The sequence below is a fragment of the Bidens hawaiensis genome, unplaced genomic scaffold, assembly GCF_021521415.1.
Source record: "Bidens hawaiensis isolate Kalapana, Puna unplaced genomic scaffold, B.hawaiensis_p1.1 tig00025021_1, whole genome shotgun sequence".
NCBI classification, from domain to species: domain Eukaryota; kingdom Viridiplantae; phylum Streptophyta; class Magnoliopsida; order Asterales; family Asteraceae; genus Bidens; species Bidens hawaiensis.
In genome coordinates this window covers 53,431-71,346 of record NW_027493982.1, presented here as the reverse complement: position 1 = coordinate 71,346, position 17,916 = coordinate 53,431, and the positions used below count along the sequence as shown (strand labels likewise).

The following is a 17,916-nucleotide window of genomic DNA, read 5'->3' as shown; positions in this document are numbered from 1 at the left end:
TAAAGCGAAAAATATTTTGGGTATTAAGTAAGAGTATTATGTTGGATTTAAACAATTCATTTTTTAGATGGACATAATTGGTTATTATTTGGATTGTGTAAAATTTTTTTGTATAAAAACAAACTTCAACATGTCTCAAAATTTTGAGACTATAACCCAGAACTTTTTGGTTGGAAGTCATATTCCTATGCCACTAGACCAAGCTAATTATTATGTTATTAAGTTTAAACATTAAATATACATATTGTTTTCATAAAAATACATATAAATTTTTTTTAAAAAAAAAGGTTTCGGGTCTAACTCTACTATTAGTCCACTTGTGAATAGCCTCATCATCAAAAGTTTTGGGGCGTTTTGTACAAAACGCTGAGAGATGACTTGAAGCCCATAGCGCCCCCGGGACGGTATTCCCGACGCTTTAGGGGCGTTTTGCACCCTCCATGGCGCCCACTATACTTCGACTATAGAACGTATTGTATTGTTTTAGAAGCGTTAGAAATTGAATTGAATTGCTTATTCGGTTTTTCATGAAACCAAAATAGTTAATCAATTTTTGGTTTAATAAATTTATTTTGGTTAAATCTGGGAAAAATAATTCAGATATTTAGCCGGTTACAAAACCAAAAAAACGAAAACCAAATCATTGGACGCCGTCGTCCATGTTAACGCTCGGTGTATTTGGTTTGAAACTGAATTTAAACAAGGCAAACTAGACGGTTTATTTGTGAGTTAAGTTTTACATTTATTATTACTTGGAAAACTATTTTGAAACTATTTAAAAAGAAGAAAGACTTAAAATTAAGAAGTTAGTAAACAGTAATAAAATAATAAGTTTCCATTTGATTTATGAAATGCATATATCTATGAAACTGTAACAACAATTTAAACTGTTAATCAGGTGTGGGGTGCTAAAAGATTGAGCCAACCAAGTTAGCCTAGAGATAAACAGAATCTAAACAGACTTGCATCACTGCATATAAAGCCAGATCCAATCCATACAAATAACTCAAATAATCAAATACATCATATGTAAGCACAAATATCACAAGTTCATAGATAACAAACATCAATAATCACACAAATCATAATAAAAATTCATACATAAATCATTCAACAAAGGTTCAACGTGCCTAACCGGCTATTAAACGATTAAAGCTGGCCATTAACATGATATACATGTTTAAATAACCAAAACTAAATCTTGAAAGAATTTCTATATTAAATTGAACAAACTAAAACCAATTTCAAAAAAGAATTTTACATCCACACAAATAATTTTATGCTGAGCCTTTGTAAGTAATGCTAGTAAGAATGGTTTACAACTAGTCCAAAATTGGCCAATGCATTAGCTGGCTGCCTTAACAATATTACCAGGACAGATCAAAAGCGGTAATCCAACGGTGCCCAAAACCATGAAACGTTTATCAACAGACACGATACCATAATTTACATCTACTCCGAGACCAAAATTGTGGATTGAAGAAAAGACAGACGGGTCTTTGTAAGATTCAACTTTTCTTCTGCTTCTGCCGCCTTCTCGCGGACCCCACGAACAACGTCCTCAGGAGCTTTCTCAACAAACTGTAGACGAAAAACAATAGTCACAAGAATATATAGACATGCACACATATAATTTCAAGAAAACACACACATATACATATATACAGACACACACATATATGTATAGCGTCAGGATCTTCTACAAAACATTGTTAACGTCCTAAAAGTGCGAAGCAAAGAGAAAAAACGCGGGGGCATTTTTGTTACAACGTAATTACGCTACAACACATAAACAAGTAGCGTAATAATTATTAAGCTAGTTGTTTATGTGTTGCATACGATTATGCCATCGCGTATTTTCCTCCGTTTCACACGATAAAAACGACTTGTATTTGATCTTTACACTGTGTGTGTGTGTCACAAACAAGATTGTTGATGGTATGAAGTAGTGAAATAATTACCTTGGGAGAACTTAAACGAGCCACAAGAGCGTTATATTCGGTTTGCATCTTTGAAAGGCGTTTGGTTAACCGTTGAACTTCTGCAGAAATATCGACCATATCTGCAAGAGGAAGATATGCCTCTAGACCTTCTCCGGCAACAAGATGAACACATTGATTTGCATCCACTGAATCCACATAAAGAAGGAATTTAAATTCTATAACAATTTATTTATAAAACAAACACACTAATGTCAGGGAGAATTTAATAGATGCTAAATAAAGGCAGACCTGGGGGTAAATCTGTAAAATGGATACTTTGCATATCAAGTCTGGATAGAAGAGCCAATACATCCTTTTCTCTCTGTCACCAAAAAAAAATTATTAACCGGATGTGGTTTAAAGCTAAACAGGTTTGGGTCAGCCTTGTGGGTTGACTTTAGAAGTGTGCATGGGTCGGTTTTTGGGCTCAAACCAAAAACCGAAAATTCAGTTTTCGAGTTTCTGAAAACCGTCCGGTTTTGGTTTTGTGTTCGGTTTGGTCTTAACATTTGGGCTGGAAAAAAAATTGGCCCAAAATAATAATGTGTGCCTAAATGTTTTTCTTAGTTGATAATTATTTGATTATTATACATTTGGGCTAAAATATTTGGGTTATACTATTTATTAAATTCATATAAATTAGTTAACATTCAAAATAAAAAATAAAAAACCATACATTCAGTTCGGTTTGATTTTTTCGGTTTTAGTTACATACGAAACCTAAACCGACGTGGAAATTCGTTTTTTACAAAATTAAAAAACAAACCGTCGGTTTTTGTTTCGGTTATTTCGGATTGGTTTTTGTAACATTTACTTCAGCGTTTGTTAAAGTGGTAGAATTTGCATAAACGAGTATCACGGGTACTTACAGAAATATACTGGACGACTTCTGAATTAGCAACAATAGATGCAGATATCCTTTTTGCAGGCTCAACAGAATATTCAGCCCTCACATTTCTTATCGCGCGTGTCTAAATAAAAAGTAAAATGAAATATTAATATTCTAATTTTTATATAACATAAGTTATCACACAAAGTAAATAATACCAAAATTATAAGCTCACCAAAGCTTGCAAATTTTCAAATCTTTTTATGGCGGTAAGATTCCTTGGAAGTGAAGTAAGAGGCCATGGAGACACTATTAAAGCTTCTTTCCTATTAGGAAGTGCCTGAAAACAGAAACTTAGAAAAATAATATACAATAATAAAATGAAATGAAATGAAAATCAATATAATTTCTAGTTCATTATTAGGTCTGTAAACAAACCAAACAGCATGAATGGGTCTTGTTCATGTTCATTCATTTAACTTTATCTGAACAAACGATCGAACACGAAGAATTAAACGAACGGGGTTCTCCTGTCCGGGTTCGTTCATTAAGACAATAAACGTGTTTGTTTATCTTCATTCACTAAGAGTATACACAAATGATTCATGAACTTAAACGAACGAAACAAATTAAAAGTATACACGTCCATCAATCTGTTGAGACTAAACATTAATAAAACTAGATTAAGTTGTATCTTATTTTTCATAAAATTAGTGGACCTAGAATGTTTAAATGAATGTATACACGAACGAACTTAAACAAACATAAACGAACAAACATCAAATCACGTTCATGAACGTAAATGAACAAACGAGACATTTGTTCATGTTTGTTTAAACTAAATAAACAAAAACTGTTGTTCATGTTCATTCGTTTCGAACGTACGGTTCATTTACAGGCCTATTCATTATTAAAGTTAATACTTAGTTAATTACCTGCCATAATTCTTCAGTAACAAAGGGCATAAACGGATGGAGCATTTTTAATATATTTTCGTAAACGTATACAAGAACTGCTTGGGAAATAGAGGCAATTTGTTTATCTTCTGATTGGTAAAGATGTGCTTTGCTTGCTTCAATATACCTGCAACAGAAGCATATCAATAGTATCCAAAATATTAGATTTTATGGCAGTAACGTTTGAATCTGGAACGAATTTCTTAAGATTATGAATGAATAAATGTAGAATATTACCAATCGGCAAAATCGCCCCAAAAGAAATCATATAGTTCCCGTGCAATATCATTATAGAAAAACTTGTCATAACTATTTGTGACTGCATCAACGAGTATGTGCAGTTTTGAAACCTGCATATATGACATTATTTATAAAAAAGGTAAAAAGATAATAATAAAATAATAGGTTTCTGTTGCTTATAGTCATCGAAAGATCCAACTTACCACCCAATACTCTGGTAAAGGCAGCCCAATCAGATGCTCTTCCTTATCAAACTATAAAATTATATAAAAATTTAGCTGAATAAACAATTAATAGTATCAGGAAAAAATATATTGCAAAAAGGGCATTAAGTAAACCTTATGGGCCAGTAAACTTTCCCAAGCTGACGTGTCACTTGGATTAGGTAAATTTTGCAGAACAAACTTGCCAGCATTCCATAATTTGTTTGTAAAGGCTTTATTAGATGTTAGTCTCTCAGTTGATAAATTTAGATCCTGGAAACATGTAATAGGTATTAATAATTTAAAATAATAGGGATAGATTCATATATCCCCTCAAAACTTGATATAGTATCATATATAAATTGTATTAATGAAATGATTATATATGATATTATGCAATTTTTCAGGGTTATATATGAAATTGCCACATTAAACTAAACACCAGAAAAGCACATGTGACAAACCTGGCCCACAGTTCCTAAAGCGAGTGTAAAACGCAGTGCATCAGTGCCAAATTCTTTGATCGTATCTAAAGGATCTATAACGTTTCCTAATGATTTGGACATTTTTCGCCCCTGAAACAGTTACATTCATTATTTAATTTATGGTTAGAAATGCATTTATAAGAACAAATACGTATCATTTTTATAAGCTAATGACTATTTTGTCATGGTATCATACTCACTTGAGAGTCCCGAATAAGTCCATGAAGGTAGACGTGTGTAAATGGGACAGTTCCGGTAAACTCAATGCCCATCATCACCATACGTGCCACCCAGAAGAATAATATGTCATGCCTGTTTGGATAGGAGTGCAAATAATATTTCAAACTATTCTTTGTTTAAACGCATCAATAGATAAAGAGTCAGTCTTTCAGTTTTTAAAACGCTGAAACTTTTGATATAAGTTTATTTAATCTTCAGAATATATGACGAAAATGCTACATTTGGATTCAGAGAAATGGCATCTGACGTTGTAGTTAACAAATATCTCTTATCATTTAAATTATTCTCCATCTATAATGCACTAATGCAACATTTAAATATTAACAAGCACGGTTAACTATCAGTCAAATTTTCTAAAATATTAGTATCGGCAAAAAGTTACCTTTGAATTGGAATACATAAAACAAGAAGAAATGCATACCCTGTTTCAAGTACTGATGTAGGATAAAACCGCTTAAAATCCTCAGCAGACACATCAGGCCATCCCAAAGTACTAAAAGGCCATAAAGAACTACAAACAAACACCATATAAACAATTCATATAAACATTTCAAAACATTAAACTGAAACAGTGAATTCAAGTCTTCAGGTAAATCATCTAAACAAACCTTGAAAACCAAGTGTCAAGAACATCTGGATCTTGATATATCTCAACATCTTTTCCATACTTCTGTTGAGCCTTTTTAAGAGCATCATCATTACTTCTAGCTACTATATAATCTTCTTCACAGTCTTTACCTACAATATACCAAACGGGAATCCTGTGGCCCCACCATAATTGTCTGCTAATACACCAATCCTTAATGTTTGATAGCCAGTGGTTATATATCTGAATCACCCAAAAAAACAATTAACCTATTAAGAAACACATATAACTTTTTTTATGAAATAATAATGGCTCAATATAATATTATACTTTATACATACCTTTTCAAACCTTTCAGGCATAATTGTTAATTCACCTTTGCTCACTGCCTCGAGTGCCTTCTCAGCCAAAGGCTCCATTGTCACAAACCATTGTTTGCTCACTAGAGGCTCTATGATCTGATTGAAAAAAAATATTATCAAAATTGCTTACTTACCCTTTGTTTTAACCTAATGTGAGCCTGTAAATGAGCCAAACGTTCAGTGAATCGTCCAGCGGGAAGTTCATTAATGAACATTTATTTAATAAACGAGCAAACATGAGCATATGTCTAGTTCTTTCATTTATGTTCGAGAACATTCGTTTAAACTTGTTCATTTATATCGGTTTATATTCGTTTGTTTGCATTCATTTATGTTCATTAGTTTACGTTCATTAATATATGCATTCAAATTTTTTAGCTCCATCACAAATTAGTTTAATTTTAATAACCTTTTAGACCCAACACATTGTTGTTCACATGATCTAATTTACTTTAACCAATTTTAGCACAGTTATGTTCGTTCATTTACGTTGTGAACTGTTCGTTTATACTGTTCCCAAACAAACATGAACATGTTCATTTTCTTAATGAACTAAAACGAAAAAGAAAACTTTGTTCGTTTAGTTGTTCATGTTCTCGGTCATTTGTTCAGTTAAAGATAAAAGAACAGACAACAACGTGCTCCGTTCATCTTCATTCTGTTCGTTTACAAGCTTATTCAACAACCTCCAATAACTAGTTATTTATCTAAGAGTTAACAAATTTACCCATTGTTTTAACCTATTTTAAGACTTAACTTCTACTTTACAACAGTAATTATTATTTCCTTTACAAAAAATATAACTTACTTCTCCACCCCGTTGAGATCGAGGAACTCGTGACGTGTGAGATTCTTTCTTGACTGCTAAGCCCGTTTCTTCAAGTTCTGACCACAATTTCTTTCTTGCCTCAAAACGATCAAGACCGCTGATTTAACACACCAGCAATAAAAATTATGCTTCTTTAATCAAGAATCTTAAAAGTTAAAAACTTTTAAATTTTGTAACCAACCCATATAATCCAGCCACCTCGTTAAGTGTGCCATCTTTGTTCATAACATTAAGTATAGGAAGACCAAGTTTTCGAGCAAGAAGGTAATCGTTATGATCATGCCCCGGGCTTATCTTTAAAACCCCTGTTCCAAAATCTTTATCTACATACTGTCATTTAAGTCGGAAACCATTTTATCAGTGATACTTTTCAGAAAATAAATGAAATAATATAGGTCAGCATGTGAACATAGGTACCTTGTCAGCAATAATCGGGACGTGACGGCCAAATGTCATTGGAACAATGGCTGACTTTCCAATATATTTAGCATATCTTTCATCCTGTAAAGATAATAACAAATTCGATATTAATAGTTTAACAATGCATTATGAAGATTTATGATATAAGCAATTATACCTTGGGATTCACAGCGACAGCTGTATCACCAAATAAGGTTTCAGGTCGTGTGGTAGCTATTGTTAAAAAGTCACTCCTACATTGTATTCAAGAAACAAAAATGTCATGCCTTTTCAAACAAGTCAACATGTGTGAAATGTGAAAACAAGAAAATTATGTGTCGCTTACTTAGAACCTCCAGCAACACGATATTTGATATGATATAGAAAACCGGGTTCCTCGGAGTATTCAACTTCCTGAAACATAATTAACACGTTGGTTTTGTAGTTCGAAAATAAGGCAAAATCAACTGAGAACTAGTTATTAGAGATATAAATGTACCAAGTCAGAAACCGCAGTCTGTAAATTTGGGGACCAGTTAACCATGTAGGAGCCTATAAAAAACCGATATACAGTGACACTTGTTTAAGTAACTTTCTTAAAAAAAGAAGTGTAAATTATTTATACCTTGATAGATAAGCCCTTTCTCATGAAGTTTATTAAAGGCCTCAATAACAGCTTCTGCAACAATTAAAAATATAAGTCATGAAATGCTGATTATTGAAGTTATGTTTCTCTGCAAACATGTAGATTTAAATAAGCACACTTATCAACAGTTTCTGCATTATTGCAAGACGTAAAAACCAAAATAACACTTTAACATTTAGTTAGTCATCACACATTCAAATATAGCCATCAATTATCAAATTATTTGATTAAGAAAACTATCTTACGACTTAGCTGCTCATCAAGTGTGAAACGTTCTCGAGTCCAATCACAAGAAGCACCAAGCCGCCTTATCTGATTTGTAATGGTTCCACCATACCTTCAGATATATCCAAACTAGATCATGTTAAGCACACACTCCTGATTTGAATGCTAACACACCAAGGAACCAAAAATAAATTAAATAAACATACTTTTCCTTCCACTCCCAAACTCGCTTTGCAAACTCCTCTCGACCCAAATCAACCCTCTTTATCCCTTCAGATGCCAACATTTTTTCAACAACCAACTGCATGTAGTGTTTATCAAGTAAAAATGAAATACAACAGAAATATAGGAGTTTTTAAACACAAACCTGAGTCGCGATCCCGGCATGATCAGTTCCAGGAAGCCAGAGCGTAGGTCTGCCCTTCATCCTGTTGTATCTGATCATAATATCCTGGAGGACATGTGCCACTGGGGTGAGCAATAACGGAACCGAAAACCAACGAAACCGAACAGAAATTCATCGATAACCGAATTAACCAAAAATCGATTATCGGGTATTTTCCGTACTCTCGGTTAACCGAAATTAACCGGCCCGAACCATTCATATTTGCATATAAATCTAGGTTTTATAACTCCATTTCATGTATTTTTTGTTTTATACCACCATTTCATGTACTTCTACCTCCATTTCATGTATATATATCTCCATATTATGTATTTATACCTTCGTTTCATGTGTTTATGCATCCATTACACGTAATCCTAAGTAAAAATTTTTAGCCCAAATTGATTTTGGTTGTTAACTTAAATTAACCGAACCACACTGAAGACCAAAAAAATTAACCAAATAAACCGAACCGATTAACCGAAAATCGATTGGTTAATTTAGTTGAGTCTAATAACCTAACCAAACCGAACCATGCACACCCCTATATGCCATTGAACTAATGTTTAGCAATATAGCTAACAAACAAATAGCACAAAACGGTTATGTTATGTGAAATGAAGATGCATCTATCTATGTTCTTAATAACCAATAATAATCCAACCTCAAGTGTAACAAACATAGCATGCCCCATATGCAAAGAACCAGTCACATTCGGAGGCGGCATCGAAACAACAAACGGCGGTTCACTTCCTCCTACATCGATTTTCGGCTTGAAATAGCCTTGAGAATCCCACCTAGAACCAATTATCAATCATTAGGGCTGTAAACGAACCAAACCAAATGAGACCTTGTTCGTGTTCGTCCGTCAAGCTTTTTGTCGGACAAATGGACGGCTCATGAACACTTTAACAAACGAAATTCTGTGTCTATGCCCGTTCGTTAAGGAACTGAGCTTGTTCATGTTCGTTGGTTAACTATAGAAATGGACGCAAGCGGACACTAACGAACACAAACGAACATAACTGGACACTAACGGACACAAATGAACATAAACAGACACAAAGGAACATACATTGATTTAAGAATAACAATCACTAAATCAACACAAAAAAACCCAAAAATCCATTAGTACACCGCACGATATCCAAAAAAGCTTTACCTAGTAACCATAAACATAATTATATCAAAATAGTAGCAGCAAAAATAAATAAATAAAGTAATCATAAAATTCTAATAAACAAACACACATGTGTAAACGAACATATCCTAACAAACGTATACATTACAAACCGTCCACGAACACAATTGAATAAACAGGACCTCTGTCCGTGTGCGTTCATTAACCTTATCCTTACCGATCGAAACTCTTTGTTCACGTTCGTTCATTTATTAAACAAACGAACCTAAACGAATACATTACCAAACGTTCACAAACATAATTAAACAAATGCGACCTCTCTTCACATCCGTTCATTAACCTTAACCTTACCGAACGAACTCTTTGTTCACGTTCATTCATTTATAAAAACAAACGAATACATTACTAATCCGTTCGTTAAGCTTACCGAACGAAACTCTTCGTTCCTGTTCGTCATTTATTAAACGGACGAACCTAAACGAATACATTACCAATCCATTCGTTCACTCATTTACTAAACAGACGAACATAAAACATTACATTCAATTGCAATAAAATGGAGTGTTTACTACCAGTTGTATATCCGTTCCTCGGAAGTAAAATCGAACGATTTCGCAATCTCCGGAGACGTAAACACTCCATTTTCCGATGCAGCAACTGAAATTAACATTCAAACAGCTTCAATTACACGCGAATTACTGAAAATGTAACGAAAATAACACCGAAACCCTAAATAATTAATTAATTAATACCTGTTGCAACAAACCTTGGTTTAGATATTCGAAAATGAAATCTGGATAAAGCGGCAGTGCGACGGTGAGTTGAAAAGATAACGAGATTGAGTTTGTATAAAGAAGAAGGAGATAATAATAAGAGGTTGGTGGTGGTATTAGAGAACAACGCCATTGGAGTAGACCAATTTGGGGGTTTTCCGCGGGGAAGAAGATAAAGTGAGCTTCGGTTTTCGGTTAATAGGTTTGGTTTTATTCGGTTAGTTTTTCGGTTTTAGGTTCTGTTTGGTTCGGTTAATTTTAGTTAAATAACCAAAATCAAACGTGAGCTAAACTGAAATACATGGTATAAAATCTATAAGCGTATGAAATATGAATTGTTCGATTCGGTTTGGTTAATTTCAGTTAACCGGGGATACAAATATATAATTAATGACTGGTTTTCGATTAATTTTGGTTCGGTTTCCTTGGTTTTTGGTTCGGTTATTACTCACCCCAACTAGGCGGTAAGTATTTCGCTTATTGGTCCTTGATAGATAGGTTGGGTTCGGTTCGGTTCGGTTATTAGTCTCAACAGAATTAACCAATTGGTTTTCGGTTTGGTCCGGTTAATTTGGGTTAAATATTCAAAATTAAACTTGGCTTAAAACTTTTACTTATAAATACATGAAATGGGTGCTCGGAAGAAGATAGTGTTCCATGGAATTGTTATTATAGCCTATGCTAGAGAGTATGGAAACCCGGAATGAGAAGCTGTTTGAAAATAAACGTTAATTTAGAAAACATAATTAGAGAATATAAATCATTGGGTCTTTGGTATAAAAATAGGTTGAAATGTAAAACGATAGATTAGTCAAAATGGTGTAAATTTAACTTATTGTGGTGGCGGTTTTTTTGTTTGTTTACAGCTCGAAGGAAAAACAAATATGAAATGAATGCATATATACATGAAATGGAGATATAGATATAACGGGGACATAAAAGTATATGAAAATATGAATGATTCGATTCGGTTCGAACTAAATTGAACATTTCAACGCATTTTTTACTTTCCTTTTATAACTGAAGGGATTCATAAATTTTCATATACATATACTTCCAAATTCTAATTTCTTTCTTATCTAAACAAACACGTCATGTCATGGAATTTAAATTCCAATTCCTTCAAATTTCTATGAATTCCGAGAACCAAACATTGCCAAAGACGAAGGTGGTGTGTGAAACTACTAGTTAACAAGGGAGGTGTAATGTCAAAATGATATGTTTTGAGTTATTTAAAACAAAAAATCGAACGGAGATAAAACGGCTTGAAATCCAACTTAAGTACTTATTCAGTTTTTTATAAACCGAAATACGAGGGTAACTGATTTTTGGTTAATAAAAACATTTTGGTAGGAATCCGAAAACCAAACCATTGAACACCAAGGAAACTGGATTCAGATATTTAGCCAGTTACAAAACGAAGGAATCTGAAAACCAAACCATTGATCGCACTCCATGTAAACAGTCGGGTTTTTGTTTGACGCCGAATTTTAACAAGGTAAGCTACACCTAGACGGTTTATGTGTGAGTTTAAATTTTACACTTTATTACTTCCAAGAAAAAAAATAAATTTTTTTCATAACAGGTTTTTTAACAGTGACCTGACCAAACCAAACCAAACCAAACCAAACAGTATAAATCTCAAACATGTGTGAGTTTAAATTTTACACTTTATTACTTCCAAGAAAAAAAATAAATTTTTTTCATAACAGGTTTTTTAACAGTGACAAAACCAAACCAAACAGTATAAATCTCAAACCGACTGACTTGCTTCGGGTTGAGCAGTTTAATTTGGAGTGTCAGAATAGCAAACATTACACAACAAAGTACTAAAATGACAAAAACAAAGAATGAAAACACAAATTTCCCAAAAATATTTTATAAAATCATCCATTCCATAAACAATTCAACACAACTCATAACTGGTTTAAACTTACAAAGTATCATTAAACAACAGTAACAACAAAATCCCATCTAGAAAACATATTATCCCAAAAATGATCCACAAATTAGTTGGATTTGATTAAAGATCACATCTTTCTCAATCGAACTCGGCCAAAACTCGAAGCTGCAGAATATTCATAAAGTAACAAAAAATCAAGAAACTTGTATAAAAGTATATAAATGACACTAAATAGGTGATGAATAATATATGTTACCTTTTAAACTGCATCTTTAGAATTTCTGTTTCTTCTTTTTATTGCTTTTATTTGTAGTTCCTTCATACGCCATACGCCTTTTATCATCTATCTTCAACTCATTCAACCGCAACTTTCTTCTTTGTTTCCTCGACAATTCTTTTTTATCATCATTTTCCACGTCCGGTTCTGACACGTCTGGTTCTGACTTTTGAGTTTCGGTTTGACCACCTTCATGTTTACGCTTCTTGCTATCCTTGGTTTGACCATCAGATGACTCGCCTCGAATAAGAGCTTTAATCCTCTTCCTGTGCTCTTTTCTCTTATGATGTGGCACAACAAACTCGTCGTCTCTATAAGTAGCCAACTTCTTTAACGGAACTATCTGATTTAACTCCTTTTCGTCCACTATCAAAATCTCCTCCGGTTTTAATCCACATGTGTTTTTATTAACCGGTTTGTATTTAAAACGTGTCCTCAAATCGCCAATCGTATCCTCACAATCTAATTTTAAATACTCTTCCATCTCCTTTTTAATCAACTCGTCTTCTAATTCAGCTCGTTTACTTTTTTTAACTTTTTTTTCTATTTGTTCTTCGTTACCCTCGTTTTTAACCTTCTTTTTCAGGGTTTTTTCTCGAATCGCCAAGAACCCGTCAACCGGCCCGTTCTCATCATCCCAACCTTTTGGAAGCCCGAGTAACTCGTCTTCTTCATCAAAGTTAGGTTTTTCCAACTCACCATCTTCCTCTTCACTACCGAAACCGGGGTCCACGTCATCCGCTTCATAAAAGTTATCATTAAACGCTTTTTTCATCTTCCTATCGTACTCTTCAGGATCAAACTCCTCTTCAAGATCATATTCATCTAACAAACACTCACCGTTTTCACCGATTCCCGCGGTTTCTCTAATCTTTCTAAGCTTCTCATTCATTTCTTTCTTTTTTAAGTTTTTCAAACGTTTTACTTCTTCGTTTCTCTCGAACTCGGCTTGTTCCATTCTCTCTTTTTTACTCATTCTTTGCGCTTTTCTTGCGTTATCCTTCTTTCTTACCGAACCCTCAACTAGTCTTGAATGACCGAACACCAGATCACCTGCATTTTCTTCATACCTGAAATTAAACCCTCTTTCATAATCTTCTTGCTTCTCTAACTCTTCTTCATCTTCTAAAACATCTACTTCATCAAACACACCTTCGTTACCGTTATCTTTTTCTAACCACATCTTTTTCCTAAAATAATCCTTCAAAAACTTCTCGTTTTCGTCTAACTTATCATCTTCCTTAAAATACTCATCCAGCTTCTTTTCATACTCGTGATTATCTTCATCTTCATCTTCATTATTATTATTTTTAACCTTCAACAGTTCACCGTCATCGTCATCATCTTCCGCAGCAACTGCATCTAGAAACTCCTTTCTCGCGACCTCCAGTTCTTCAACATAACTCTTTTTCTTGTTTTTATAATCGTGCTCTTCATCTTCTTCTTCATCATCATCAAACTCGGGCCCGCTTTCAAGTAAATGCTTTGCATTCACATCTTTCAAATACATTTTCTTTTTCTTCTTTTCCTTTTTACCATCTGCAGCCTCGGTTTCATCTTCTTCCTCTTCATCATCTTCTTCGTCATCCGAATCGAATAACTTAGCATCCTCGCTTTTAAGCGACGGATCCTTATTTCTAACCTTTATTAACGCATCAAAAAACTTCAAATCCTGCTTGGTTGAATAATTAACAATATCCTCCTCATTATCAGTTGATTCATCAACTTCTTCTTCACTGTCATCAATTAGACCTTTCTTCTTGAGCTCCTCAAACCGCTGCAGATCTTCACGTTTTTTGTTGTGCTCAAATCGGCGAGCGTACTCTTTGTTAATTTCAATTTTCGATAAATCACCAGCATCCGAGTCACCGTCATCCCCAAATAGCTTCATCCCCATTCTTTTAACTCTGTAACCCATATAACTTACGTTAGGTTTATCGGTGTAAACGAGCCGAGCCAATCCCGATCTAGTTTAGGCTCGAGCCCAGCTCGGTTCAAATTTAAGACGGCTCGAGCTTCACATGTTGAATCTAAGAGGGCTCGAGCTTGACTCGTTTTAATTTAAGAGAACTAGCGCTTGGTTTGTTTCACATAAAGAGAGCTTGATCTTGATCCCGGCTCGTTTAGAGCTGTATTCTAAAGCTCGAGTTCGGCTCATAATAGTTTGTCAAGCTAGAGCTCGGCTCGGGCTCAGCTCTTTTTTTATTAATTTAATTATTTTATTTATATGCGTTCATAATTATTTACATATATATTCATCATTATAATTTTTATAAATAACATAGTATATATTATTCAACTATTTTTATCATACGTTTGTATATATAAAAAAATATCATAAAAAATAAATACATAAAAAGCTCATTTAGGCTTTCGAGCCAGCTCAAGCTCGATATGTGAAGCTTGGGCTAGAACTCATTTATTAAATTATTAAATGAGCCTTTACAAAAGCTCAAGCAGAGCTCGTTTAAGCTCAACTAGATTTGAATTTTTAGAGATGTATTTTTAGAGCTCAAGCTCGATGTCTTTTATCTTTTAGTTTAATTAATAGGGCTCAATCTCGGCTCATTTAGAGTTGTATTTTTTAAAGCTCGACCTCAGCTTGTCAGTAGTTTGTCAAGCTCGAGCTCAGGCCGTTTAGAGCTATATTTTTAAAGCTCGATCTCAGCACGTCAGCAGCTTGTCAAGCTCGACCTCAGCTCATTTAGAACGGTACTTTTAAAGCTCGAGCTCAGCTCGTCAGTAGTTTGTCAAGCTCAAGCTCCGCTTGACCTCACCTCGGTTATCATCAATTATTATTTAATTATCTTATTCATATGTTTTTATAACTATTTACATTTATACTTACAAAAACATATTACATAAAAACCATATATATATATATATATAAAGTAATTTACACCCGCGCCCCTAGAACTAGGAGTGTTCAACGAATCGAATTTCGAATATTCATATTTATTCAAATCGAATTATTCAAATTTTGAAATTTTGAAGCTTGATTCGAATTCGAAATAGATTCGACAAATTCGATTCGAATTCAAAATAGCTAATTCGATTCGAAAATGAAGTTCGAATCAAATTCGAATTCAGTTAAAAAATAGATTTTAATTTAAAAACCACTATAAATTCGAGTTTTTTAGCAACAAAAAGTATAAGTCTAAAAATATAAAATAAATAAATCATTTAGAGTTATCACATTGATGAACTTTTTATTTTTAACCTCTATAACTCAAAAGATTTATGTAGTTTATCTTTTCATAAGTATATATATAATATATATATATAATAAAAATAAAATTTTTAATTTGAATTCGAATTTCGAATCGAATACGAATTTATGATTATCAATTCATATTCGATTCGAAATTCGATTACTAAAATCGAGTTCGAACCGAATCGAATTCGAACCGAATCGAATTCGAATGACTAAAAATCGAATTCGAACCGTCAAATTCGAGTACGAGTCGAATCGAATTTGGAGTTATTCGAGTGCGATTTGAATACTGAACACCCCTACCTAGAACTCAATATAGCTCATTTCGAGTTTTTAACGAGCCGATCTCGAGTAACTCACGGGCCTTAGAACCTATGATTCTGTCACTAATCAGTTCAAACATATCATTCAAATAAGTTCAATTTGTAGGTGTAAATTAAAATATGAACATTTAGGGTTTATATGCAGATACAATTAAAAAGTGATAAGTAAAGTTAATCTAATGAAATCGATACATACCTTGAGTCGTCGTTAAAAGCTTGATTGTTGACGGTTGACAACAAGCAGTATAGCTTTAATATCGGTTGGTTGATAATGGAACCCTAAAATTAATATTAATATATTAATATGTAAATGTTTATAAAAAGAATATAAATTGGGGGTAATAAGAAGATGGGAGGCCCAAAGAATTTGGTTGGGTTGGGTGGATTCATATTTGGGCCGGCCCGGGCCGGGTCTAATTGAAGGTAGATGTAGAGATGAGGAGTATAAAGTCCGGCAAACCTGGTCGAATACTCGGGGCTGTTGGTACATGTGTGTCAGTAGTTCATAGTCTAGCATTTGTAATCGAGTCTGTAATGCAATTATGTTTTGATTATGTTTATGTTATGTAACACGCGAAGTTGTCAACAAGTTCGCTCTGGCGAACTTGTTGAATCAGCGAAGTTATTGACAACTTCGCCTGTGGCGAAGTTGTCGTGTATATAAACTGTTTCAGCCGAAACAGTTTAGTGTTGGTCGTTTAGGGTTTTGTTTCAGTGGTTCAGTAACCGTGTTACGTGTCATTGTCTGTAATAGTGACCTCGGGTCACGTGTTTGTTATCAATATAACGTGGTTGGTTTATTGCTTGTGTGTTCGATCTCTACATACTCTACACTCGTATCTACCTACGCAGGGATTCCGCACCTGCGTTGTTAGCGACGTCCCGTGTACGATCCGTCCAGGAACCTACAATTGGTATCAGAGCCATCGGCTCGATTGTGAGGTTCGGGATTTCATGCGGGTGTAGAAATCGTCTCGTTTGACCTATTCGCGGGACGTGTTTTTGTTGGGATTGTGTTTTGCTCGTGCTTGACAGTCATTTTCAAGCCATTGCATTGATCGTAAACTGCTGGATTGACGAAAACAGATCTGAACAGTTTCCTTGTTCATCGGGCGAAGTTACCGTTCTTCGGGCGAAGTTACCATTCTTCAGGCGAAGTTGCCGTCACTGGAATTAGGGTTTCGGCGAAGATATAAGGATTAGCGAAGTTAACCACAACTTCGCTTACCTCATAAGTTCGCCTTAGCGAAGTTATCCGCAACTTCGCTTTCCACCCAAGTTCGCTTACCTCCTAAGTTCGCTCATTCTAAGCGAAGTTATTTTTAACTTCGCCAAGTCTAGCGAATTTAAGAACTCAGCGAAGTTCTCTTTTCAGCGAAGTTAACTTTCAAGCGAAGTTATTCTTAACTTCGCCTACTGAGCTGTTTTAATATTTTTTTTTGTATTTTCAGGTTTTTCAGGTTTTCGCAAGGATGTCGTCAATTAACATCTCCGATTTGGTCAAGATGGAAGTAGAAGCGGGGTCTGCCACTAAGGCCCCGAGGCTGATGAAAGGAACTGACTTCGTGGCATGGAAGGACAGATTCATCCAATACATCAAATACCAGGATGCCAAAATGTGGGTATGCATCCAGGATGGATATATCCCTCCAACTGCGCAATACGAAGGTCGTGATGTGGTTAAGAAGTACAGCAAAATGGAGGACGAAGAAAAGAAAATGTACGAGGCCGAAAGCAAGGCCCATGCTGCGATAACAACGGCACTTCCTCAAGAGGTTCTCCATACGTTCCGAAAGTACACTTCTGCGAGAGAGCTTTGGGATGCTCTTGAAAATAGATTCGAGGGGAATGTGGGTATCCGTGCATCAAAGATCAAACTCTTAAAGACCCAGTTCTCCGTCTTCAAATTTTTGAAGAA

At 34.4% G+C, this 17,916-nt stretch overlaps 2 protein-coding genes across 3 annotated transcripts; both read right to left on the bottom strand.

Annotated features, from left to right (window-relative positions):
• Nucleotides 1-1,234: 1,234 nt before the first annotated feature.
• On the bottom strand, nucleotides 1,235-10,417 carry LOC143570713 (valine--tRNA ligase, chloroplastic/mitochondrial 2-like). The gene is made up of 27 exons (XM_077056296.1): nucleotides 10,261-10,417; nucleotides 10,081-10,165; nucleotides 9,032-9,164; nucleotides 8,350-8,433; nucleotides 8,189-8,283; nucleotides 8,003-8,094; nucleotides 7,737-7,790; nucleotides 7,611-7,663; nucleotides 7,458-7,525; nucleotides 7,290-7,365; nucleotides 7,130-7,213; nucleotides 6,894-7,042; nucleotides 6,692-6,809; nucleotides 5,863-5,979; nucleotides 5,544-5,764; nucleotides 5,357-5,446; nucleotides 4,896-5,007; nucleotides 4,675-4,785; nucleotides 4,346-4,483; nucleotides 4,211-4,261; nucleotides 4,005-4,117; nucleotides 3,747-3,894; nucleotides 3,047-3,151; nucleotides 2,852-2,953; nucleotides 2,232-2,304; nucleotides 1,962-2,128; nucleotides 1,235-1,581 (listed from the first exon to the last, which is right to left on the bottom strand). Exons 1-27 carry the CDS (start codon nucleotides 10,412-10,414, stop codon nucleotides 1,453-1,455), a joined length of 2,922 nt encoding a protein of 973 aa, XP_076912411.1. The 5' UTR covers nucleotides 10,415-10,417; the 3' UTR covers nucleotides 1,235-1,452.
• Nucleotides 10,418-12,256: 1,839 nt separating this feature from the next.
• LOC143570712 (protein kri1-like) lies at nucleotides 12,257-16,253 on the bottom strand. 2 transcript variants are annotated; one of them, XM_077056295.1, is made up of 3 exons: nucleotides 16,195-16,253; nucleotides 12,441-14,368; nucleotides 12,257-12,349 (listed from the first exon to the last, which is right to left on the bottom strand). In XM_077056295.1, exon 2 carries the CDS (start codon nucleotides 14,356-14,358, stop codon nucleotides 12,457-12,459), a length of 1,902 nt encoding a protein of 633 aa, XP_076912410.1. In that variant the 5' UTR covers nucleotides 14,359-14,368; nucleotides 16,195-16,253; the 3' UTR covers nucleotides 12,257-12,349; nucleotides 12,441-12,456. The 2 variants fall into 2 exon arrangements, with proteins under 2 accessions (XP_076912410.1, XP_076912409.1); XM_077056294.1 differs by lacking the exon at nucleotides 16,195-16,253 and having other exon boundaries at nucleotides 12,441-14,416.
• Nucleotides 16,254-17,916: the final 1,663 nt, after the last annotated feature.